This window comes from Eptesicus fuscus, chromosome 15 (assembly GCF_027574615.1).
Source record: "Eptesicus fuscus isolate TK198812 chromosome 15, DD_ASM_mEF_20220401, whole genome shotgun sequence".
Taxonomy (NCBI): domain Eukaryota; kingdom Metazoa; phylum Chordata; class Mammalia; order Chiroptera; family Vespertilionidae; genus Eptesicus; species Eptesicus fuscus.
Genome location: NC_072487.1, coordinates 29,987,763 through 30,012,816, shown reverse-complemented (window position 1 = coordinate 30,012,816; position 25,054 = coordinate 29,987,763). Strand labels below are relative to the sequence as shown.

Here is a 25,054-nt window from a genome sequence, read left to right as displayed (position 1 = left end):
CTTGCTTAATTAGAACTGCTTTCTGATTTAGCTAAGCTTTTTCTAGCCCAGTGAAGCACCCCAACTTCTCTTTCAGGTAATTGTCAGCAACACAGTAGTAAATATCAACATGAAGCAGACTATTATTGTAGATCACGCAGGGAGAACAAAGGGTATTTAACTGCAGCAGTGTTTGACTATATTCTGCGCAGTGAGAAAACCTGAAGTCATTTTCAAGTTCCACCATTTCTTACTTTTCAGTCAGGTCGTTTCTAAGCTTTCTAGATCTCCATTTTCCGGCTAATGAAAAGAAAATAGGATTCTACCAAGTCTCCTATCTACCTACTCCAGGACTTCTGTGAGGATCAAATAAGATGAGGCACGGGAAAACGCTTCACAGACTTTGGTTAAAGTGTAAAATGTTTCCACCTGGCTATAAAGCAAGTCATGTTCCTGGGATGAAGAAACTCCAAGGAGGCTAGTCACTAGGGAGAGGAAGCTGGGCGTTGCTACGTAATGTCATTACCTGTCACCCACAGCCACTGTTTCTGGGCTGGGCTGGGCTGGGCTGTGGGCTGCATTTTGCGCCATGGGGTCTTGGCAGTGTTGGCTGCGATTTGGTGGGGTGTCGCTCCAGAGTGGTGGCGGGGCCTGTGTCCCACTTGGGGAAGCCGAGTGTTGGTTTGTCAGGGCCAGGTCCATGGTGCCGTTTCCTTTTATAAATATATATTTTATTGATTTTTTACAGAGAGGAAGGGAGAGGGATAGAAAGCTAGAAACATCGATGAGAGAGAAACACCGATCAGCTGCCTCCTGCACAACCCCCACTGGAGATGTGCCCGCAACCAAGGTACATGCCCTTGACCGGAATCGAACCCGGGACCTTTTAGTCCACAGGCCGACGCTCTATCCACTGAGCCAAACCGGTTTCGGCTGCCGTTTCCTTTTAAATGGCCAGTGCACGTCATGGCAGCTCCTGCATTGAGTGTCTGCCCCCTGGTGATCAGTGTGCGTTATAGCTACTGGTCGGACAGGCACTTAGCCTTTAATATATATAGATTGGAATATGACACATAAAAGTTGAAAAATACAGTCCATAAGGTTTCCATCACAATGGGGAAACTCTTAAGTAAGGGGTTGTGAAGAGTCAGATATTTTACTCCCCCTCCCCTGCTCAGGGAGAAAGATCCAGAGAATCTCTCCTTCTCCCTCTCACTGAAAGAAGCAACGACCACAGTTCGGTTCAATCCAGTCTAAAAATCACTGGGTCTGTAGAAGGAAGACAAGTTCTTTTCAACCCCTGGGACTTGAGGCTCTTCTACCACTCTGGCCCTGTTTCCTCATTAAGAAAGTGAGGATGACATCACACCTATCTTGAAGATTTACTGTGGAACTAAATCAAGTCAAACGTTTGAAAATATTTTGTAAACCTTAACTGTTACAAAGGATTGTGGCAGATGAATTAAATTCTAAAGTCATCAAAACAAGTAAAGTTAAAACTGACTGCAACAAGTTACTTAGAAGTTCCTTAAACTACAAGAGTGCAGAAAGATGCTCACACTTAGGAGTTTGAGAACAAAGACCCTCTGACCAAGAGCTGAGACAAATACAGTCTCAGTAAACTTGCCAGTGGGATTGCTGCAATGTAACTTATTTTCATTTCCCCTTTCTGCCAAGTGCATAAATGAATCCGAGTTAAGTTCGAAGAGAGCATGATGCAACTGTTATTCTACAATTTTATACTGGCAAGTCAAGAAACTTCTCTGGGCTTCTTCATTTGCCTAATGGTGTAGTTCAGCTGCACCATTAGGGTTTCATCCAATATTTCATTTGACAATTATTTTCATTGTTTACTATTCTTACTATATTCCAGGCTGCTGTGCTGCATTTGGGGGGATGGGAGAACCACCAGTAAGGAGACACAGTCTCGCAGGCAGTCTGACCACAAGAGGCTGGCGAGTGGTGAGATAGTTTCAACTTTGATTTGAGGAATCTGGTTCTTTGATCACGTTCTGAGGAATGCAGCGAATGTTTAGGAAAATAATGTAAAGTTACATATTTCGTTATGAATACTAGCTACAATGCTACCTCTGATATGGATTAAGTTACTGACGTTTTTTGTTTATGTTGCCACTTTTTTATTCGAGTTAACTTCTTGTTTTTAACCTGGGCTAACTCAAGTGTTTTTAATTGAAAAGTAATATACACATACGGAAAAATTCAAAATGTACTACAAAGGTAAACAACGAGAAACAAGTCTTTTATTCTAGACCCCCCTACTCCCACTCCACACTCTATCCCCCACTCACACTATCCTCCTTTTCACAGGTAATCACTGAGTCAATGCTTTAAAAGAAAGAGTTAAGGTGATCCCTGTGGTCCAGAAGTTAAACACCGAACTACATAATGTCTGAAGTCCCTTCCAGCTCTAAAATGAAGGCCACGTCTTTTCGGGTACATACCCTAGACAGCCTCTCCTTGTCTCAAATTATGGCTGGTAAAAGGGCAGATGAATGCAAACTGAACTAAAAAATATCCACTAGAAGGACAGAGGGCAGGACTCCCGGCACTTTCGTCGTCGGTTATTTACGGATTGAATAAAGGCTCCCTCTAGGATGTCAACTCCATGAGGGCAGGAACCTCACCACCGATTTGCACTGCAGACCTTGGCACACGGGAAGGGACCCCTGGGCCTAGGACCCCAGCACTGAAGTCACGGCCAGGAACCCAGCGTGGGAACGCAGGAAGGGATGGTCACGTGACACCCCCCTCCTTCCCCCCCCCTCCCCCCCCCGGCCTGGCCGCCCTCACTGGAGGCCTCACCCGTCCACAGGGGAAGTCTGATTTGGCTGGGCCAGGGGAGGGGCGTGGACTGCAGGCCGAGACGTCTCCCCGCAGGGTCCCGCCTGGCTCCGCCTGAGCTGCCTCCGAGCCTCACGTGTCCCGGCCCGGCCCGCGCGCTCGGGCTTGCGCGTGGGAGGTGCAGGGGGGGCAGGAGAGAGGCAAAACCGCGGGCGCCTGCACGCCGCGCGGAGGCCGCACGAGACGAGGAGGGCGGAGCTTCCGAGGGCAGAGGCGGGGCCAGGGCGAGGCCTCCAGTGCGCGCGCGCGCGGCCGCCTTCCCACGCGGCGCGGGGTGCTGACGCCCGCGCGGCCCGAGGACGGGGCGGGGCCGGGGCGGGTCCCCGCGCTCCTCCGCCCCTCTGAGTCCCGACTCGCCCTCCCCCACACCGGGCCCCGTCAGCTCGGAGGTGTCTTCGTAGCTTGGCCTCGCGGTGGCCCGGCCCGGCCCGCGGGCAGATGCCCCGAGCTGCCGGCGGCGGTGCGGGAGGCGGGCGTCCGGCCCCGGGCCGCTGAGTGGGACGGACGGGGCTGGGGGCCGCCGGGCGCCGCGGCGTCGGCGGCTCCGCGCGGACCATGTATTTCCTGAGCGGCTGGCCCAAGAGGCTGCTCTGCCCGGTGGGAAGCCCGGCCGAGGCGCCCGTCCACGTTCAGTCCGACCCGCAGAGGACTTTCCTCGCAGTGCTGGCCGCGGCCCGCCTCAGCATCTGGTACAGCCGAGTGAGTAGAGCCGCCGCCGCCGCCTCGCCGCTCCCTCCCCGCGTCCCGGTGCCGCCCAGCCCTCAACTTCCACCCGGGGGTCCCGGACCCCTACCCCTCGGCGCAGACCCGCTGGTCTTGGCCGTCCACCTCCTCGGACCCGGGTCTGGGCAAGTCCTGCGACTGAGGCTCCGGGGCGGATGCAGTCGCCGCCGCTGCCGCCGAAAACCCCGGTGCCTCCCGCGTTGGACCGACCGCCCTGCCCCGGGCAGACCCCGCGCGCTCCCTGGGCTGAGCCCCGACTGGCCCTCCCCCATTCCCCTGGAGCAGATTTGCTTATGAAACTTTTCCACAATTAGAAATCTGGCCGCTGTTGTGTCTCCAGCCCTCTGGTTTGAAAGGCCGTGGATTTGGAGTTAGGGAAAGCCTGTTGGGCTGCTTGTCCAGGGCCAGACTCCACAGGCCTCTGATAACTTATTTCTAGCAACTACAACTCAGCCAGAGTTTTTTTTATCTCCCCCCCCCCCCCCCCCCTAAAGGTCGGGTTATACAACTCCTCGCTTCTCCCCAGCATCTCCCCACTTTCAGGCTAGTCCTGTCCTTTGCTGCTCTCGGACTCTTCAGCAGAGAATTGTGTGTGGGGAGTGGAGGGAGGGAAGTTAGCAGGAGCAGAAATAGAACTCAAGTCTGTCCCCGTGCTACGCCGAGGTATCAACACACCTGGAAATTATAAGATTTGGGTAGAGCGTGAAACTGAGTTCTGTTCTTGCTTTCTGTGAATCCTGTGGGGTTTGTTTCCCTTTTTCTTTCTTGTATCTAATCACTGAGTGGATAAAAGACAAAGTTGCAAAAGTAAATAGTGGATGGGATACACTGTATTTTTTGAGAGCTGTCTACAAAGCTACAGAACAGGGTATAAAAGTGTTGTTCTATTTTTTTTTAAGAAGGCACTACTAATCGATGTCCGAGTGAAGTTTTTTTCTCTCTTCAGAGGTTGCTTGACCATCTGGAAATAGGTTGTGACCTTGGCTTTATTAGATCTATGTGAAATAATGGTTTTAGTTAAATTAGTTAAAACCCCCAGCTTTCAGTGTTTAACCTTTATGCCTACAAGGTCTTTGGCTATCCTCACACACAACCCTGGTAAGAGTGATGATGAGATTTAAACATTTCTGGTACTGTATCTCCTTTATGTAACTATCATAGATAGACAGTAAATCAGATTTTTACCATTAAGTTTTGGCTGATTTACTTTTTAAATATATATTAAAACAAAATAGGTTGTTACAATTATGACAATATGACTTCTGTCTGTTGCTTGTTGCATTTTTAAATATATATATTGTATATCATTTGGTTCTTAAATGATATACTAATTCATTTACATTGTGTATGCCAATTAAATAATTTTTTTGTTTGGGTGTATCTAAACATTATTTTAAATACATGAAAAAAATAATTATACCTTGAATTTTAAATTGTCAGTTGTTTTCTGAGTTTAGTGGTTAATTTCACTCTTAATGTAACACGTTTTCAAAGACTAATATTTAGCTTCCCTTATCTCTAAAAAGGCAGACCTAATTTATTTTTAGGCAGAACTCAGCTTAATATGAGGGATGAATAGACCAGAAGCCTGTAAATTACTTTAATCCTCTGTAAAAGAAACAAAAATATGCCTCAATTTTGTGAATATTGAGAATATCTGTGTGTGTTTGTTTGCTTTTGGAGTTACCATGTAAATACTATATATATCTAAGACAGTCTAGAATTTAAAAGTACTCATATTCCTTTCATTCAAACTCCCACCCTACACACAGATAGCTCCTTTCTACAGAAGTCCGGGGGCCACTACATTAAGGCCTATGTATAAAACGTTAGGTTGTAGGGAAGCTATGGGTTCAGAAGTATAAGGTAAAATGAAATGCAAGAATATCTTGGGAGTGGTGGTGGAGGAGAGACCACAAAGTACTGCAGGTTTATGAGTGGTTAGTTTTGCTCTTTGGCATCAGCTTTGTCACTTTAAAAATGAAGTATTCGACCAGGTGATTTTAAGGTCTTTGATGATATAACTGGGTGAATGAGGAACAGGTGCCTGTAACTGGGTGAATGGAGAACAGGTGTCAGACTCCAGTCTCCAGCCTCCTCTTCCTGAGATACGCTTTTCTCCCACTAAATCAGAAAGTTTTTATTTTGTTTTTTAAATGTCTAAACTTACTGAAACTGTGTATGTTAAAATAAATTTAGGTCAACAAACTTTTTTTTAAACATGAAAACACCTCTAGCTAAATGGAGGAGCTATCAGTTAGTCCTACATAATTTAGAGTGAATTGGTGTAAAATAGTGTGTATGCGTGAGAACATGAAAGCTTTGATTTTGGAGAGGTTGTATATGCAAGTATTTTTATAGAATAAAGTGAATTTTGAAGATCTAAAGGGTTTTGAGGAATAGTTGAGGTTTTAAAAGCTGCTTGAGGGCTTTTGGAGACCGGGAGAGAGACATCAAAGAGATGAGAGGATATACAATTTGCTTACTTCAAATTTGGGTCTTTCTTAGTTAAGTTAAACTCACTTAGGAGGATGTATCTTTTTTAAAAAGAAAAATAGCCTTGTGGAAGAAACATGCATTTATAATCTAAGCTGGTTTAAAAAAATATATATATATATACACATATATATTTATTGATTTTTAGAGAGAGAGGAAGGGAGAGGGATAGAGAAAAATATCATTGATCAGCTGCCTTCTGCACACCCCCTACTGGGGATTGAGCCCCACTAGCTGGGCATGTGCCCTGACCGGGGAATTGTCCCCGTGACCTCTTGGTTCCTGGCTCAATACTCAACTGCTGAGCCACACCAGGCTGGGCCTAAGCTGGCTTTTTTAATATCCAAAAGAATTATTATGTGTAAAAGGTTGATTAGTCATTAAACTGTGGAAACAAAGTGAAATCACTAAGAATAACTTCTGTACATTTCATGGATTTTCTAGTGAACTTTTACTTATTCCTTATAACTACTATTATATAGCCTAAGTATCTAATGGAATCCCAGTGTTATAGAGTCATATCTCTTCAAAATTCTTTCCAGACTCCAAATTTGAGAAATATAGTATACTGCTATTTAGATGTGTTAATGAACAAGAGTTTCTATAGATACTTTGCTTTTTTATTTCATTTTTAGTGTGAGGATGTAACTTGTTTTTTCTGTGTAACTTTATATAAATTTGTTTTTTCTACTTTGTGATTCCACTTAGACGTTCTAAACACTACTCAAGAGTTTACAACAAGGATCATTTAGATATTTTGGAACCCTCAAAAAGGGTGCTCAAAAAAAGATTTGGCATGTATATGTTAAATTGGGGTGGTAGAGGTGTGACTTGAAACAGTTTATGATGTATTTCTGCCAAGGGTATTGTAGAAGGACTTGTGTCAGCTTTGAGGATGAAGCTGCTGTTTAAAACACATTACGATTAATGATTGACATGGGTGTTTTGTGAAATGAGTTGTTTTGTATTGTACCAGAGATACTAGAATTATTCCTATAATATACATTTAACTATTAATATGGAAGTCTGCATATGTGAATCACAAAATGATACCTTAGAATGCTCGAATTCTAAATTAGTCTTATCTCAATTTTCAGGACATTGTTTCAAATACATAAATTAACCTCAGCAGTATTTTTGAACACCTCCTGGGAAAGAAAGCCTAAATGAGCTATATACTAGTATGAAAGGGATGAAGGGGCATGCTCTATGTAGCAAAACATTTTATCCAAAGATATTAGTGTGTTAATATGATAGTAAATGAAAATTTGTGAGTTATCACTGAGAAGATTACTAATAAAATTAGTTTATGAAATAAATTATGTGTCTTGAGTAACTCTAATTAGAATCTTGTTCTCCTTGGTGTATGCTAATAATAGAAAATAGTGAGTTAGGTGTTCAAAGAAGCAAGTTGTAGGATCAGGTATCTGGTTAACCGTGTGACCTCAGGAAGGACATTTAATTTGTCCCACAGTTTCCCAACTCTCCCATTTCTTACTCTTCCACATCTATTCTATTACTGCCTTCAGAGAGCCTTCCTTATGAACCACTGTTTGGAAGTCTATTAGGGTTCAGTGTTGGTTAAAGAATGAAGTTCAAACTCTACTTAGTTTGATATCATAGACACTCCCCTGTTGGAATGCTTTCTTGCACCATCTCTGCCTATCAGCATATTATTCATCCTTTAGCTTCTGTTGAAATTCTGCTTTCTATATGAGTCATTCTTTATCATAACCATAATGTACATTTTTTTGATGAACTGTTTGTATTTTAAGTTTACCACATGCTTTATTTCTCTATCTAGATTATAACTGTATGGAGGGCAGAAATGATCTTATTTTGTGTTATTAATAATGCCTTGCATAAAAAGTGCTTGATAAGTATTTGTAAAATAAATAAATGAATTCAGGATATCTATCCTATGTGTAGCATACAATTTTTTGAAGGTTTAATAATTGGAAGATTTTTAAGGGTTGACTGTAATTTTAAAAATATGGTATGGTAAATTTCAGTTTAAATTTAGAAAAACTTATTTAAAGAGGATTATGAAAGTGCAGGTAAATTAAGTACTATTTTCTACACATAGTCCACATTATTTTAGAAAATTAGTTTATGTTATTTACAGTAGCCAAGATATGGAAACCTAAGTATCTGTCAGTGGATGAATGGATAAAGATGTGTATATATACATGATGGAATATTATCCATTCGCTAGAAAGAAGGACATCTTGCCATTTATAACAACATGGATGAACCTTGAGAGCATTATGCTAAGTGAAATAAGCAGACAAAGACAAATACTACATGATATTACTTCTATGTGGAATCTAAAAAAGCCGAAGTCATTGAAACAGAGGTTAGAAAGGTGGTTACCAGGAGCTGAGTGGGTTGGGGAAAAGGGATGTTGGTCAGGGAGTACAAACTTCCACCTGTAATATGAGTAAGTTCTGGGGATCTAATGTGCACCATTGTGATTTATAGTTAATAATACTATATTATATATTTGAAAGTTGCTAATGGTAATTATGTGACCTGATTCTGGGGCAGGCAGGTGTGGGGTGGGGGGGGGGGGGGGGGGGGGGGGGGCAGGGGGCGGGCGCGGGGAGTCAAGTGGTGGTTGGCTGGCTGCACACACACCCCCCCTTGAACTCCGGGTTGAGGGGACAGTTTGCATATTAGACTTTTATTATATAGGATAATCTGTGGAAAAAGAAAGACACAAAAAAGCAGCATAAACAAAGATATTTCACTCATCTTTAGGTGCTTTTGAATCATTGACATGATCCATATTATAGGTAAACATTCATTCCGAGTTTTATGTGCACCTGGTACCTTACATCATAGGAAGCAGTTTCCTGAATTTAGGTCCTTCACATGCCTTGTTCATGATTTTTGTCCTGTTCTCATAGTACATATCCAATTTAACTCCTAAACTTGAGATTATCTTTCAAAATACATCAATTTATATCTTTACTACAAAATGGAAAGCCAACACCACTTGTATGAGTAGAGGGTTACTGTTTGAGGGGCATACAATGAAAACAATGTTAGGAAAATCGCGTCCTGTTAAAGGCTCTTGTCCTTTTCTTAAAAAGGGCAGTTAGCAGATACATGAGAAAGGCTTAAAAGTAAACTAGCACTTTTTACAGATTTCCTCCTTATCTAAATTAAAAGGGTTAAAAAGGGAATTGAAAAAATTATTTTCTCACTATATGATTAAATATTTAATACAGTGTTTGTCACCTAAAATGCTGGTATAGGAAATGCTGTATTAAAGCATCTCACTTACTGCTAAATAACGCATTTATTATGCACTTTATGAAATTAGAAAAAAATAAATTTACAATTTAAAAATATTTTTAAATATTCTGGAATTCAGACATGCTACAAGTTAAAGTTTTTTTTATTGACCAGCAAGCATTAATTGATTGGAGTCAAGGTATCTTATTTTTCTTTTAAGGTCATTATAATAATTATTTTTTCTCTGAGTTGCCATTACAAACCTACCTGTCTCCCAAAGTGATTTTTTATTTCAATCATAAATCATATATAAATTTACATATGAAATTTTGGCTATATTGTGGTTTTACGATAGAATTTGCTGTGGTTTAATTTTCTAACAGCTTTATTGAGGTTTATGAATATGTAAGTGCACAGTAATTTTGAGCAAACTTATAGAGTTGTGCTACCATCGTCACAGTCTAGTTTAAGAACATTTATAATAATCCAAAAAGCATTATCCCCATTTGCATTCATCCTTTGCTCCCACTCCGGAAACCATTGACTGGCCTGCTTTCTGTCCCTTGGATTTGACTTTTTTGGAAATTTCATATGATCTAGTCATATAATATGTGGTCTTTTGTGTCTGGCTTTTATTTAGTATAATGCTTTTGTGGTATTTCTTTTTATTGCTAAATATTATTCCATCGTATGAATAGATCACAGTTTTAAGTCCATTCACCAGTTGATGGGTATTTGGATTGTTTCTAACTTGGGACATTCATGATTAATGCTGCTATATAAACATTTTTTTTACAATCTGTGTGGATATATATAACCATTTCTTGTGGGGAAATACCTAGGAATGGAACTGCTAGGTCATGTGGTAAATTATGTTTAGCTTTTTTAGGAAAACTGCCAATCAGACCCTTTTTAGTATAGCAGTCTCAGGCCTGTTTTATTAACACTTTTCTGCATACCATTTGATGTCATTTCCATTTTTTTTCCGAGGGATTTCTTTTAGTATTTCTTGTTAGGCAGGTTTGCTAGCAACAAATCCTAATCTCTTTACCTAAATGTTTGCTCCGCCTACAGTTTTGAAGAATAGTTTTGTTGGAATACAGAATTCATGTTTGACAGTTTTTCTATTTCAGCATTTAAATATGACATTGCTTTCTGACCTTCATTGTTTCTGATAACAAATCATCAATTAATTGTATTTTTTGTTCTCTTGTGTGTGATCAGGCATTTTACTTTTGCTCTTGCAACATTTTCTGATGGTTGGCTTTCAGTAGTTTGTGTATGGTGTATGTGTGTATGTAAGTGTTGATCCCACTTAGGTTTTGTCAAGCATTCTGAAGCTGGGGCTTAATGTCTTTCATCAAACTTAGGACATTTGCAGTCATTGTTTCTTCAAATATTTTTTTTATCTAATGTCATCTCCTGAAGCCCCATTATACATATGTTGTTACACTTGGATGTTTCACATATCTCTCTCCACTTTTGTCCTTTCTCTGTTTTTTTTTTAGATTGGATAACTTTTTTGAACTATTTTCATGCTTTTGGATTCTTTTGCCATCTCAAATATGCCGTGGAACCTATATAATGAAGTTTCCATTTCAGGTATTAAACTTTTAAACTCTAGAATTAGTTCTTTTTTTTAATTGTTTTTATTTCTTTTTTTTTAGATTCCCCGAATGTTGGGGTATTATCATATTTCCCTTTGTTTCTTTAAACATACTTTCCTTTGTTTCTGTAATATATTATACCTGTAATTGTTTTGAATTCATCTGCTATTCTGGGCCCACTCAGAGATAGTTTCTTTTTCCTTCCGTCTGGGTCACACTTTCTAGTTTCTTTGTATTTTCTTTTAATTTTTGATTGATAGTTGGGCATTTTATTTATTTTTAGTTTTTTAACCAAAACTACCTTTATTTGAGTCTTCAAAGAGCAAACTTCTCTTTTCCAAGATAATCATGATTAACTTATAATAATGGCATTTACAAAAGCATTCCCCTTTAACGGGAAACTTAGTTTCACAGATCCAGACAGACATTGAAACGTTTAAAAAATGTTTATATATTTTTTATCATATAAGACAAAACAAATGTAGCATAAGTCAAGGGAAATTCATTCAGAGTTCAGGTCCTTCTCCAGGAACCGACATTGTTATATTATTTCCTTTTAGCAAAATCTGGTCTAATTTAGTAATTCTCTTCCTTCTGGTGTGATTTCAAAAGTCATCAAATCCTAGAAGTATCCCAACAATTTCCTTGTCACTCTTCATGACAATGTGAACTCTTGATCCACCAAGCTCTAGAGCAGTGATGGCGAACCTATGACACACGTGTCAGCACTGACACGCGTAGCCATTTCTGATGACACGCAGCCGCTGAGGTGGCTGCATGCCGAGGATGAAACATTTGCTACTCCTGAGGATGAAACATTTGCGAAATAATGTGTTTTCCTCAAAGTGACACACTACCCGAGTTATGCTCAGTTTTTTGGCGAAGTTTGACACACCAAGCTCAAAAGGTTGCCCATCACTGCTCTAGAGGCAATAGCTGCAACAGCTTAGTAGTAGTGTTAGCCGCCTTGGCTGCACTGGAGGTTGGGATGGCAAGATTTTCTATAATTGGGCATTTTAGATAATTTATTATAACAGCTCCTGAGTCTATTTTATTCCCCCCCCCCTCCTCGAGAGTAGTTGTTCCTGATTTTTTAAAAAGTATTTCCTAGTAACTTACATGGAGTTAATCTACAAAATTTATCTTCCCTGCTATATGCAACCACTGAATGACATCTCTGCTTATTTTTATCATGGCTTCCTAGGGGTTGCCTCTGTGTTTACATAGTGAGTGTTTACAGATTTTTTTTTTTTTTCAAATATCTTAAGCCAGTAAGACATCCATTCTCTGTTGATTGCTTCGTGGGTTGGAGAGTACATGCAAAATTCAGGATGTTGGTATGTCTGTTCCAGCTTTTACTTCCTACCAGACCCTTCTGGGATTTCCTTGTGAACAGTCTCCCAGTGATGTGTAGGGGAGCTTGGCCTTTCCTTGTCTTATCTTTACATGTACACAGTCTCTCTGTCAGACAGGAATGAGTGGAGAGCTTGGGTCCTTCAGGGTTTTTCCTGTTGTTAAGTATTGTCTCCCAGTGCACCAGGGATGTGTGATAGATTTCTCTTTCTAGCTGGTTGAGGGATATGCTCCTTGCCCAAATGGGGTCTACAACCTCTTGTTAGCAGGACTGCTTGTTTTCTAGGGAGTTTCCTGTTTTAACTGACAATGTTAGGGTATTGCCCTCTGCTACATATCAAACAAAGCAGCCCACCTCTAGCAGCAAAGCTGCTGTTTTTTCACTAATAGGTCCATCCTGATGGCTCTGCTGTTTGCCAAGCTTTGGGGAGGGGATGAGCACAGTCCCAACAAGAATACCATTTATTCCCACTTTTCTGACCTAAAGTTCAGCAGTTTTTCATGAACAAAAGGATTTTAATTTGTTGTTTGCCTTTGGTCAATTTCCAAGTATTATAAATATTTGTTTTGACTTTATTTAGTTTTATGCTTGTTTTTTGGGGGAGAGGACTTGCCAACTTCTACTCTGCCATTGTTGGAAGTCCTTGTAATTTGACTTTTGCTGGCATTTTTATGTTTTCCTGTCTTAGTGGGTTAAAACTGATCAAATTAGTTATTGGTGTCATAATTCTGTCATACATTTAGAAGAAATACTTCTTAGTTTATCTCTTCAAGACTATTCAATTTTTGATGTAATGGCTGCTGTCTTGTCCTTTGGGAGACTGAGCTGTTTGGTTCCTTTGTGTGTGTGGTGTGGAGGGTAGGTAGTAAGGAGACAGTATGTTTGCAGTTTGGCTATTTATATTAGTTGTAATATACTAATACAATATTCATTAGTTGTTAGGTCTCATTTGTTTGCCATTGCTATGATTTTTATCACTTCCTTTACATCATCAGTATCACTTGTTTTTTGAAGCCCAAGGGTGATACAATTGTTGTTCACTATCAATCATATGGAATATAAATCCCATTGACTTATTTAAAAACTAAAAGAAAACAAATACAAACTAACAAGTGATGAGTTCTTATTATAATAGTCCTTTTTAAAGTTTTTTTTAAATATATCTTATTTAATATACTCCTTACAGTAACTTTGGGAGTTTGGTATTAATTCTATTTCCAAATAGGAAAAGTAAGACTTAAATAAAAAAATTTTATGATAGGAGAAATTATTTAATAAGTAGTAGACCTGAGATACAAATCCACATTTAATGCTAAAGCTTATTTTGTGGAGGTTGTTCTGTGCTATTTTTCATATAAAGTAGGAATAATACAACTTGAAAAAAATCTGTTTGAAAGATATCTTAGCAACAGCTGACTTTAAAAAACATATTCAAACAGTTATATTCACATGAAAGTTTGTTTAAGAAATGCTCACTAAATTCCAAGCACAATACTCAGAACCTTTTAGTATATTACTAGAGGCCCGGTGCACGAAATTCATGCACGGGGGGATCCCTTAGCCCGGCCTTCACCCTCTCGCAATCCGGGATTCCTTGGGTAGGGTCCCTAGGCCTGGCTGGTGATCAGAGCCTATCAGGGCTTTCCTTCCCCCAGCTGCCAGCAGCTGGCCCACCCCCGCCACTGCTACTGCTTGCCATCTGTGCGGTGCTGCTCTCCCTGCCCCAGCCACCGGTCGCCTCCCTCTGCAGGGTGATCACTGGCCGGTGGCCTGGGTCTCCCTCTGTGACTGCTGGCTGGGTGGCCTGGGCCTCACTCTGCGGGGCGATCAATCGTGGTGTAATGGCAGGGCCCCCCAACAAATCACATCACACCTGCCTTGGCTGGCCTGGTGCCAGTGGTGTCATAGCATGGTCATCCAGAAGGTCGTCCAGACGGTTGTTCTGCTGTTCGATCGTTGGGTCAGTTTGCATATTATGCTTTTATTATTATAGATGTCCTTTAAATGAAAGGAGGCTGTGAAGTGGAATGGTTTTCTTTCCATTATAAACATTTCCTTTTCATTTTATAAATGAGGAAAATGAGGCCTTAAGGCAGATGGTTAAGTCTGGGTTTCACCATTATTGTGTTGAACTAGGGAAAACTTATGAAACTTCATTGGAAAGAGGGTATATAGGAAGAAGAAAATTCTTTCAACATGGATGTATATTTCAAACTAGAATAATGTGTACTATTTAGTATATTTTAAAATGTTTATTCTTGCCCTAGCTGGTTTGGCTCAGTGGATAGAGCGTCAGCCTGTGAACTGAAAGGTCCCAGGTTCAATTCCGGTCAAGGGCACATGCACGGGTTGTGGGCTTGATCCCCAGCGGGGGACTTGCAGGAGGCAGCTGATCCATGATTCTCTCTCATCATGGATATTTCTCTCTCTCCCTCTTCCTTCCTCTCTGAAATCAATAACAATATATTTAAAAAATAAAATATTTATTCTTTTTCTGGAATATGAAAATTAAGTAGTCTTCCCTAATTAATTTTTCAGTTAACAGACTCTGTTAAATAAACTTTTAAGTACACTTTAAAAAGTACCCAGTTTTTACAAAACTTTTTCTGAAGCCTATTATGTATTTTTCTTTATATAGCATGTAAATAATATGTAATAGTAAAGACTGTAAGCCATATAGTAAAACTTGGAGTCTGCATTATTAATATCATGATGTTGACGTATGTTGTCTTCTGACCCAGAGTTGACATTTAACTATATGGTAAGAAATTGAGATAAATTATAGAGATTATTTACCTTCAGCTCTATATAGAATTTGTGTGTAGAAATTTCCATCTCTGTGTCCAATTATGTACATACATAGCACTGAACTGAAATGCTTGTTTAGAAAGGACCATTACAGACACACCTCAGAGATATTGTGGTTTCAGTTACCTAGATTTATTTTTAATAAATAAGGCCACTTTTTTTACAACTCACCACCACGTTATCTATGGGTTTGTCTAGTTGTTAATGTTTTCTTGAGTCCTCTATATTTCTTATAAACTTGAAATTATGTTTGAAGGCTTGATTAAAGTTAAACATATCTGGTGTGAATACTTTATGAATGATGTATTCATGAAAGAAGTATTTTGTTCATTATATTCCACATATGAGTGAGATTATGTGATATTTGTCTTTCTCTGATTGGCTTATTTCACTTAGCATGATACTCTCCAGGTCCCTCCATGCTGTCTCAATGGGTAAGAGATTCTTCTTTTTTATAGCTGCACTAGAAGCCCAATGCACGAAGATTTGTGCAAGAATGGGCCTTCCTTTCCCTGGCTGCCAGCACCGCCTTTCCGCTCCGGCCCCGCCTTACCATGCTGCCAGAGACTCTGAGCAGCTGGGGCAGTGCAGAATGCCTGCATCGTTGTCATGGCGACTATGCAAGCGTCCCGCCCCCGCCTGCTTGGCGCCTGCATATGCAAATAACCCCACCATCTTTGTTGGTTAATTTGCATGCTCTTGATTGGCTGGTGGGCATCATGAAAGTACGGTCAATTTGCATTTTTCTCTTTTATTAGTATAGATAGTATTCCAAGGTGTAAATGTACCACAGCTTTTTTATTCACTCATCCACTGATGGACACTTGGGCTGTTTCCAATTAGCTATTGTAAATTGTGCTGTTATGAACATAGGGGTGCATACATTCTTTCTGATTGATATTTTGGGTTTCTTTGGATGTATTCCTATAAATGGGATCACTGGGTCAAATGGGAGTTCCATATTTAGTGTGGAGTTTGTTTTCCTTAATGGCTGCACCAGTCTGCATTCCCACCAGCAGTGTACTAAGGTTCCCTTTTCTCCACATCCTCGCCAGCACTTGTCATTTGTTGATTTGTTGATGGTAGCCATTCTAACAGATGTGAGGTGATACCTCATTGTCATTTTAATTTACATCTCTCTCTGATGATCAGTGACTTTAAGCATTTTTTCATATGTCTCTTTGGCTTTCCGGATGTCCACTTTGGAGAAGTGTCTATTTAGTCCTTGGCCCATTTTTTAATTGGATTGTTTGTCTTCCTTTTGTTAAATTGTATGGGTTCCTTATATATTTTGGATGTTAACCCTTTATCAGATGTATCATTGACAAATATGTTCTCCCATACAGTAGGCTCCATTTTCGTTTTGTTTTGTTGATGGTTTCTTTTGCTGTGCAGAAGCTTTTTATTTAGTCCCATTTGTTTATTTTCTCCTTAGTTTTGTTTTTTTTTTTTTTTTTAGGAAATGTATCTGTAAACATTGCTACAGGAGATGCCTGAGATTTTGCTGCCTATGGTTTCTTCTAGGATTGTTATGGTGTCACCACTTACATTTAAGTCTTTCATACATTTTGAATTATTCTTGTGTCTGGTGTAAGTTGGTGGTCTAGTTTCATTTTTTTGCATTTATCTGTCTAAGTTTCCCAACACCATTTATTGAAGAGACTGTCTTGACTCCATTGTATGCTCTTGCCTACTTTGTCAAATATTAATGGCTTGGGTTGATTTCTGTGGTCTCTCTTCTGTTCCATTGATCTATATGCCTGTTCTTGTGCCAGTACCAGGCTGTTTTGATTATGGTGGCTCTGTGGTATAACTTGAAATCTGGTATTGTGATTTCTCCAACTTTGTTTTTTTCTCTCAAGATTGCTGTGGCTCTTTGGGGTCTTTCTGGCTTCCACATAAATTTTTGGAGTATTTGTTCTAGATTTGTGAAATATGCTGTTGATATTTTAATAGGGATTGCATTGAATCTGCAGATTGCCTTGGGTAGTATTGACATTTTAATGATGCTGATTCTACCAATTTATGAACACAGTATAGTCTTCCACTTGTTTATGTCTTACTCTATCTCTTTTTTCAATGTCCTGTAATTTTCCAAGTACACATCTTTTGCCTCCTTGGTTAAATTTATTCCTAAGTATTGTAATATTTTTGTTGCACTGGTAAATGGTATTGCTTGTTTAGTTTCTCTGAGAATTCACTATTAGTGTATAAAAAAGCCATTGATTTTTGGGTGTTAATTTTGTATCCTGCTACATTGCCAAATTCATATATTAAGTCTAGTAGTTTTTTGGTGGATTCTTTAGGGTTTTTTATGTTCAATATCATGTCATCTGCGAATAATGAGTTTTACTTCCTCCTTTCCAATTTGGATGCCTTTTATTTCTTCTTCTTGTATGATCGCTGTGGCTCGGACTTCCAGTACTATCATATATAATAAAAGGCTAATATGCAAATTGTTCTCTTGACTGGGAGTTCGACCAGGGGCGGGGTCAGCAGGACAACCTCCCTCAGCCCCTCCCCCCAGCTGGCACCACCCCTGATCAGCCCCCCCTCACCCCGATTGGGGGCAGGGCTGGCCCACCAACTGCCCGTGGCCCCTCCCCCTGGCTGGCCCGGCCCAATCGTCCCCAATCAGGGTGGGCCGGCTGGACCCCACCTGTGCACGAATTCATGCACCGGGCCTCTAGTGTTGAATAAGAGTGGTGAAAGCGGATATCCCTTTCTTGTTCTTGTTTTTAGGGAAATGGTTTTAGTTTTTGCCCATTGAGTATGATGTTTGATGTAGATTTGTCATATATGGCCTTTATCATGTTGAGATATGCTCCCTCAATTCCTGTTTTGCTGAGAGTTTTTATCAGAAATGGGTGTTGGACTTTGTCGAATGCGTTTTCTGCATTTATTGATATGGTTATGTGATTTTTGTCTTTCAATTTGTTTACATGATGTATCACTTTTATTGATTTCTGAATATTGTACCAGCCTAGCATCCAAGGAATGCATACCACTTGGTCATGGTGTATGATTTTTTTGTAATATATTGCTGGGTCTGATTTGCTAACATTTTGTTGAGGATTTTAGCATCTATGTTCATCAGGGATATTAGCCTGTAATTCTCTTTCTTTGTAGTTTCTTTATCTGGTTTTGGAATTAGGATAATACTGGTTTCATAAAAAGAGTTTGGTAGTGTTCCTTCCTCTTGGATTTTTTGGAATAGTTTGAGGAGTATAGGTGTTAGTTCTTCTTTGAATGTTTGGTAAAACTCCTACGGGAAGCTCTCTGGACCTGGGCTTTTGTTTGCTGGGAGTTATGTATGTATTCTTAAATAATAGCTTATTTACTTTTGGACATTTTTTTAAGGTAAAATTTATGTACAGTGAAATGTTGATCTTAAACAGATTTTTACAAGTGTATGTACTTGTCTAACCACCATTCCCATCAGGATTCAGGACATTTCCATCACTCCAGAAAGTCCTGTGTGCCCACTTCCAATTGGTCTGCTCCCCTTTTCCCCTATATGGTGGTTTGCCTTGGTCCATGCCCTGTCCTTCCAGAATGTTCAGCAGTTCTTGTCATCAATGACTAAGCTGTATATAGCAGGAAGTAATATATAACTGTGGTCTTAAGTAGGAGTTTTTGAACAAATTATTTCAAAGAAGCAGTTGGGAGTTTTGTTTTATAGTATTTTAATTGAATTTATTGGGGTGACATTCCTATATAATAAAGACATAATATGCTAATTAGACTGAACAGCAGGATGACCTTCAGATGAAGCCGGGGCTGCGAGGGCCGACCCCCTTTGCACAAATTTCGTGCATTGGACCTCTAGTTGGTTAATAAAATTAAATAGGTTTCAGGTGTACGATTCTGTAATACATCTGTATATTGTATTGTGTGTTCACCACCTCAAATCAGGTCTCCTTCCATCACCATTTATCCCTCTCCTTTACCGTCTCCTATCTCCCACCCCCTTTCCCTCTGGTAATCATTAGACTGTTGTCTGTGAGGTTTTTTTTCTTCATTCTGTCACCTCTGTTTTATAGTATTTTAAATTATGTGATCCTGAGACTTAAAATATTAAAACTGTACTATAACAAATAATCTTTAGGATTTACTGTATTTATTAATTATTATATTATTTTTCATATAAACTGTAAGCCTACTTTTGCCCCACTCTGTCTATAACTTGCCTATTCTGGACATTTCATATAAACAAAATCATACAATATGTGGCCTTTTATGTCTGGGCTTTTTTTTTTTTTCACTTAGCCTAATGCTTTAAGATTCATCCATTTTGTAGCATGTATCAGTACTTCATTCCTTTCATGAGTGAATAATGTTCCTTTGTACGGATATATCACCTTGTATTTATCCATTCACCTGCTGATAGACATTTGGGTTGTTTCCATCTTTTGGGGGTCAAGCCCACAACCTGGTCATGTGCCCTGACCAGGAATTGAACCGTGACCTCCTGGTTCATAAGTTGATGCTCACCATTGAACCACACTGGCCAGGCAGGAACTCTTGATACTATGTGATAAATCTAGGGGAAGGATGAGTTGTTTAAATGGTTATGAGCTTGGGAAATAATACATACTGTATTCTATTGAAGATTTACAGGGTACATCAGCCTACTAAAGATTTCCTAAACTTCCGTAATGAAGAGACTTGTTGAACTTTAGCACAGCATATTTGAGGCTGAATTGGTCTCCAACCTTTTTATTTAAGTAAATAATCATCAGTTCTCTAGAACCTATTTTGGTCTATCCAGTATGGAAACCACTAGCCACATGTTATTACAAATTTTAATTTATTAATAATTAAGTAAAAAAAAAACCACAGTTTCTTACACCAGCCACATTTCAGGTGCTCAGTAGTCGTATGTGACAACCATGTACTGTATAGGATAGTTCAGATATAAAACATTTTTCTCATTGCAGAAAGTTTGACATACATAAGATATTTTTACTCTTAGATTCCTACTTCTCAATATGATGGAGCATTTACAAAGAGAGAATGTTAAAGGTTGATGCATGTTCCCCCATAAAGATATGTTGAAATTCTACCCCCAGTACAGGAATGTGCTCATATTTATAAAGGTAATGAAGTTAAAATGAGTTCATTAGATTAGGCTCTAATTCAAAATGACATTGTCTTTATAAAAAGGGGAAATTTGAACACAGAAACAGACATGCACAGGGGGAAGACAGTTGTGAAGACACACAGGGAGAAAATGGCCATGTGATTGGAGTGATATCCTATATAATAATGAGGTAATATGCAAATTGACCATCACGCCATAGCACCGTCACAAGATGGCGGCGCGCACAGCATGGGCGGGGCTGGCGGCTGCTCTGCGCAGCTTCCGCTGGGGTTCCTGCGGCCCACAAGGGTGCGGGGGTTCCGGCGTCCGCTTCACTCGGCTTCTGCCGGGTTTCCGCAGCCCTGTGTGCGTGCCATGGGGGCGGGGCCTGGCTGCATGCGGCCCAGAGGCGGGGCATCGGGGCGGCACTCCTGGACTCAGAGCCGTCCCGCGGTGTGCCGGCCACGTGGGGCGGGACTCTGGGACTCTGGCGGTCCCATGGGAGGGAAGGTCCCTGATCTCGCACGATTTTGTGCAATGGGTCACTAGTTTTTATATAAGCCAAGAAACACAAGCTACACAAAGCAGGAAAGAATTTTCCCATAGACCTGTTATGGCCCTGCTGATACTTTGATTTTGTACTTCTGGTCTCCAAACTGGGACAGTATAAATTTTGGTTGTTTTAAGCCACCCAGATTTTGGTATTTATTATTTTTTTATTCTTACTTGAGGATATGTTTATTGATTTGAGAGAGGGAGGGGGAGGGGAAGAGAAACAGGGGAGGAGGGAGAAAGAGAGAGAAACATTAATGTGAGAAACATCATTAAGTTGCCTCCCTTACTTGCCCCGCCACCTTTTGTTGTACAAAACAACACCCAACCAACTGAGCCACACCAGCCAGGGCTGCATAGAGAGACTAGGGTCATTTCTGGTTCTGCTTTGCCTCTATCTTGGGTTTGTTTGACTCTCCAATTGAGTTTTTTATTACTTACGCCCTGGACTTCATTGGTCTTTGCATTTGGCTGTCAGTAATGCACTAATTGAGTCTCTATTTTCTATCTCCCTGACCAGGGTGATTTAAGCTATTTACTCTTTGGTTGGGGAGGAGAAGTGTAAACTATTTGTTTTCAAGTGTCCTTGGTTAGGGAAGATAAGCACTTACTATTTACTATCTGGTTGTAAATTGCTTGACTTGTTTGGCTCTATTTGTCTAACCATTTGCCTCAATTTCCCTTTTCCTAGAAAATGTCTCCTAACATCTAACTATCCTGTCTCAAGTCTAGCTGAAGTTTCCTCAATTTTGTTTATCTTTTTAAAAACCAACTGTTTTATTATTTCTATATTGTTTTACTATTCTCTGCTTGCTTATTTCTACTCTAGTTTTATTTAACTTTGGACTTCGTTCTTTTTCTAGTTCCTTGAGGTATAAAATCAGGTTGTTGTGAGATCTTTTTAAATGTAGGTGTTTATCACTATAAGCGTCCTTTTGCTGCATTCCATAGATTTTGGTATATTGCATTTTAGTCTTTATTTCAAGATATTTTCTAAGTTTCCTTTTGATTTTTTCTTTGATCCCTTTGTTGTTCAAGAGCATGTGTAATTTCCACATATTTGTGAATTTTCTAGTTTTTCTTTTGCTGTTGGCTTCAAGTAGCATTCCATTGTGGTCAGAAAAGATAGTTGGTATGATTTCAGTCTTCTGAAATTTGTTAAGACTTGTTTTGTAACCTAACCATTACAGTATTATAATGTACTATTATTTGTGTACATATTGACCTATACCAACCACTTTTATACTTGTTTATGCTATTGTGTTGCTGTTTAGTGACCTTTCTGTCAACATAAAGAACCCCCTTTAGCATTTCTGGCAAGTGGGTGTAGTGGTGATAAACTTCCTCAGCTTTTGTTTGTTTAGGAAAGACTATCTTTTATTTTTGAAGGACATTTTTGCCAGATGTAATAATATTCTTGTTTGGCAGCTTTTTTCTTTCAGCACTTTGAATATATCATCCCACTCCTCTCTGGCCTGCAAGGTTTCTGCTCAGAAATCCACTTACAGTTTTAAGGGGGTTGGTTCCCTGGTACCTGACAAGTTACCTTTTTATTCTGTTTTCAATATATTCTCTTTGCTTTTACTTTTGACAATTTATAATTTCAGTGTGGATTTGAGTTTCTTTTAGGGGGCTTTGATCTGGATGTCCATTTCTGTTTTCAGTCATTATTTCCTTGAATAAGCTTTCTGGTCCTTTCTCTCTTTTCTATGTGTATATTAGTCTGCTTGTTGGTCCCTTAAACTTTATTCACTCTTATGATTTAGTGATTTCAAATGACCTTTCTTATAGTTTGCTCATTCTTTTTATGTGTGATCTAGTCTTTTGTTGAACTCAAGATAATTATCTTTAGCTCCATGATTTATGTTTGTAACTTTTAAAAATTTTCTATCTCTTTGTTGAAGTTCACTTGTTCATCCATTGTTTTCCTGACCTTAGTTAGCATCTTTCTGACGGTTATTTTGAATTACCTGTCTGGTAAATCATGTATCTCTGTTTCATTGGGGTTTGTTTCTGGAGATTTCGTTCCTTTGTTTGGAACATACTTGCTTGTTTTTTTCATCTTCATTAACTCTCCGTGTTGGTGACTGTGTGTTAGACAGAGCAGCCACCTCTCCCAGTCTTCACAAACTGGCCTCATATATTAAAAGTCTCCCACCAATCAGCCAGCCAGAGATTTCTTATAGCCTCTCAAACCTCATGTTAATCCAATGTGCTTCCTTTATTCTTTGCAGTTCTCAGGTGTCTAGGGTATGCTGGATTCCTTAAATGCGCTTCAACAAGTGAAACTGCAATTGTTCACCAGGCATCCTGTAAAGTTGGATCCAACTCTTTCCCTCCCTTGGGATAAGCTGGGACCTGAAGTTTTTTCCCCATGCTCTGTGCTGAGCTGGGGAGGGGCTGTGGCAACTCACACACCTCTGTCTCTATTCTCACTAGGTTTGGCAGGTCTCATCAATGCCCTGGGAAAGGCAAGGCAGAAACCCCTCCCCCTTTGGGCAGCCCCAAGAAAGGTTTGGGCATTAAAGCTGTGGACTGTCTTGCTCCCCAGAGAGAAGTTGGGAGCTGGGGTTTATTGTCCGCTTGTTCTGTGCTGAGCCAGGGGGGAGGGGCTATGGCAACTGCCTGCTTAAATCTCTGTTTCTATTCTCACTTACCCCCAGACAGCTAGGTTTTTCTATATCTCATCAGTACTCTAAGAACAGCAAGACAGAAGTCATTCCTTTGGATAGCCTCCATAGAAGTTTGTGGACAAATGATTTCTTTGCCCAGGAGAGAGCTGTGAATCTTTGTTCTCTCAGTGCTGATGAGATATAATGACTATACGTCCACGCCACTATCTCTATTCTCTGTCGGGGGGCTAGATTATGCTGGTTCTGTCACTTCCAAGACTGGCAAGACAGAGGCCAGTGGGAAGGTTGGGGCATTGGACATGCAGTTTATGTCTTTTGTTCCTTGGGGATTAACTGGGAATGGGAGGATTTCTTGGCACTATGTTGGGAGTAGGAATTCTATTGAGGGTGTTCTGAATCTCCCTACCAAGTTTGATGAGTCTAATTTCACGTTCATTCAGTATTCAGGTGCCTTTCAAGTAGTTTCTGGATTACTCAGAAGCAGAATTTTTTTCTGTGAATTGTTACTGAATTTGTGTGTGAGGGACAGAGTCCAGGTTTACTATTCTGCCATCTTGCTGATGTCACTCTTCCCAAGGTACTTGTTTTTAAATTTTAGTTGATATTTGAAGTAAAAACAGTTAATGTCTAGCAGTTTTAATGTGTTTGGAGTATTGTTAGCTTCTGAGGAACTTGTATTTAATTTTTAGAGATTAAAAAAAGCTTTTAAAGAGGTGGTCTACATAACTTTGGAAAACAGTGTTTTAACTGGTTATCCTAAGGCTAAACTAAAAGAAGCTATTCATAAAAACTATTCTGGTTGTAAATTACTAGTAGTTTCTTACAGGGTTATAGTTAACAATTCCAAAGAACTCAATTTTAAGAAATAATAGCCAGGTTTCTCCCTATCTTTAAAAAAGTTAAAAGTAAGTAAGGGAGAAGGCTAGAGTGAACCACCATATGCTTGATTATAATCACATGTATTTCTGTATATAACAACATGCATATATATAGAGAGAAATATAAAGAGGTGTATGTGTATATATGGGATAGTATAGGTACATGTATTTTACACTGTGTTTTCTGAGAGTGCCTAGAAGCTAGAAGCAATGACATCTCACTAGCAATAAGTATCCTGTTTCCAGATCTTGTTTTCTAAATACTGTTCTCTAATAAAAAGAAACAGGAGCCCTGGCTGGTATTGTTCAGTGGTTGGAGCCTCGGCCCATGCACAGAGTTCGATTCTGGGTTAAGGGCACATACCTGAGTTGCAGGTCCAATCCCTAGCCCTGGTCAGGGCACTTGCAGAAGGCAACCAATCCCTCTCACATCAGTGTTTCTCTCTCTCCCTCCCTTCCACTCTCTTTAAAAATCAATGAGGAAAGTATCCTCAGGTGAGAATTAACAGAAAAAAAGAGAAACAGAATTGCCTGGAAAAAATGGCTAATTCTAATGCAAGGGCAGAGAAAGTACAAGATGACCCTGTGGAACCTTCTTGTGTGCAGAAAGTGAATGTCCAGTTATTCCAACACCCATTTGTTAAAAAGACCATCCAATTTCTATTGTGTTACCTTTGTTCTTTTTTTAAAAGTCACTTGACTATATTTATATGGGTCTATTTCTGGACTCTCTATTCTGTTCCATTGCTATATTTTCTTTTTTTTTTCTTTTCTTTTTTTTGCCAGTACAAGTTTGTCTTCATTATTATATCTTTACTATAGGCTTGATGCGCAAAATT

At 39.8% G+C, this 25,054-nt stretch overlaps 1 protein-coding gene and 1 pseudogene across 7 annotated transcripts in view; one reads left to right on the top strand and one right to left on the bottom strand.

Moving 5' to 3' along the window:
• Positions 1-3,101: 3,101 nt before the first annotated feature.
• The window catches only part of RIC1 (RIC1 homolog, RAB6A GEF complex partner 1), a 139,791-nt gene continuing 117,838 nt past the window's right edge, over positions 3,102-25,054 (top strand). For 4 of the 7 annotated variants that reach the window (XM_054727263.1, XM_054727261.1, XM_054727262.1 and 1 more), the window contains exon 1: positions 3,103-3,540. In XM_054727263.1, coding sequence (XP_054583238.1) covers positions 3,397-3,540 — 144 coding nt within the window. In that variant the 5' untranslated portion in view covers positions 3,103-3,396. Of the gene's footprint in view, positions 3,541-25,054 lie in introns of all 7 variants that reach the window. The other 3 variants (XR_008558304.1, XM_008144995.3, XM_054727267.1) reach the window with 2 other exon arrangements.
• On the bottom strand, positions 11,414-11,566 carry LOC114232751 (U6 snRNA-associated Sm-like protein LSm5; annotated as a pseudogene).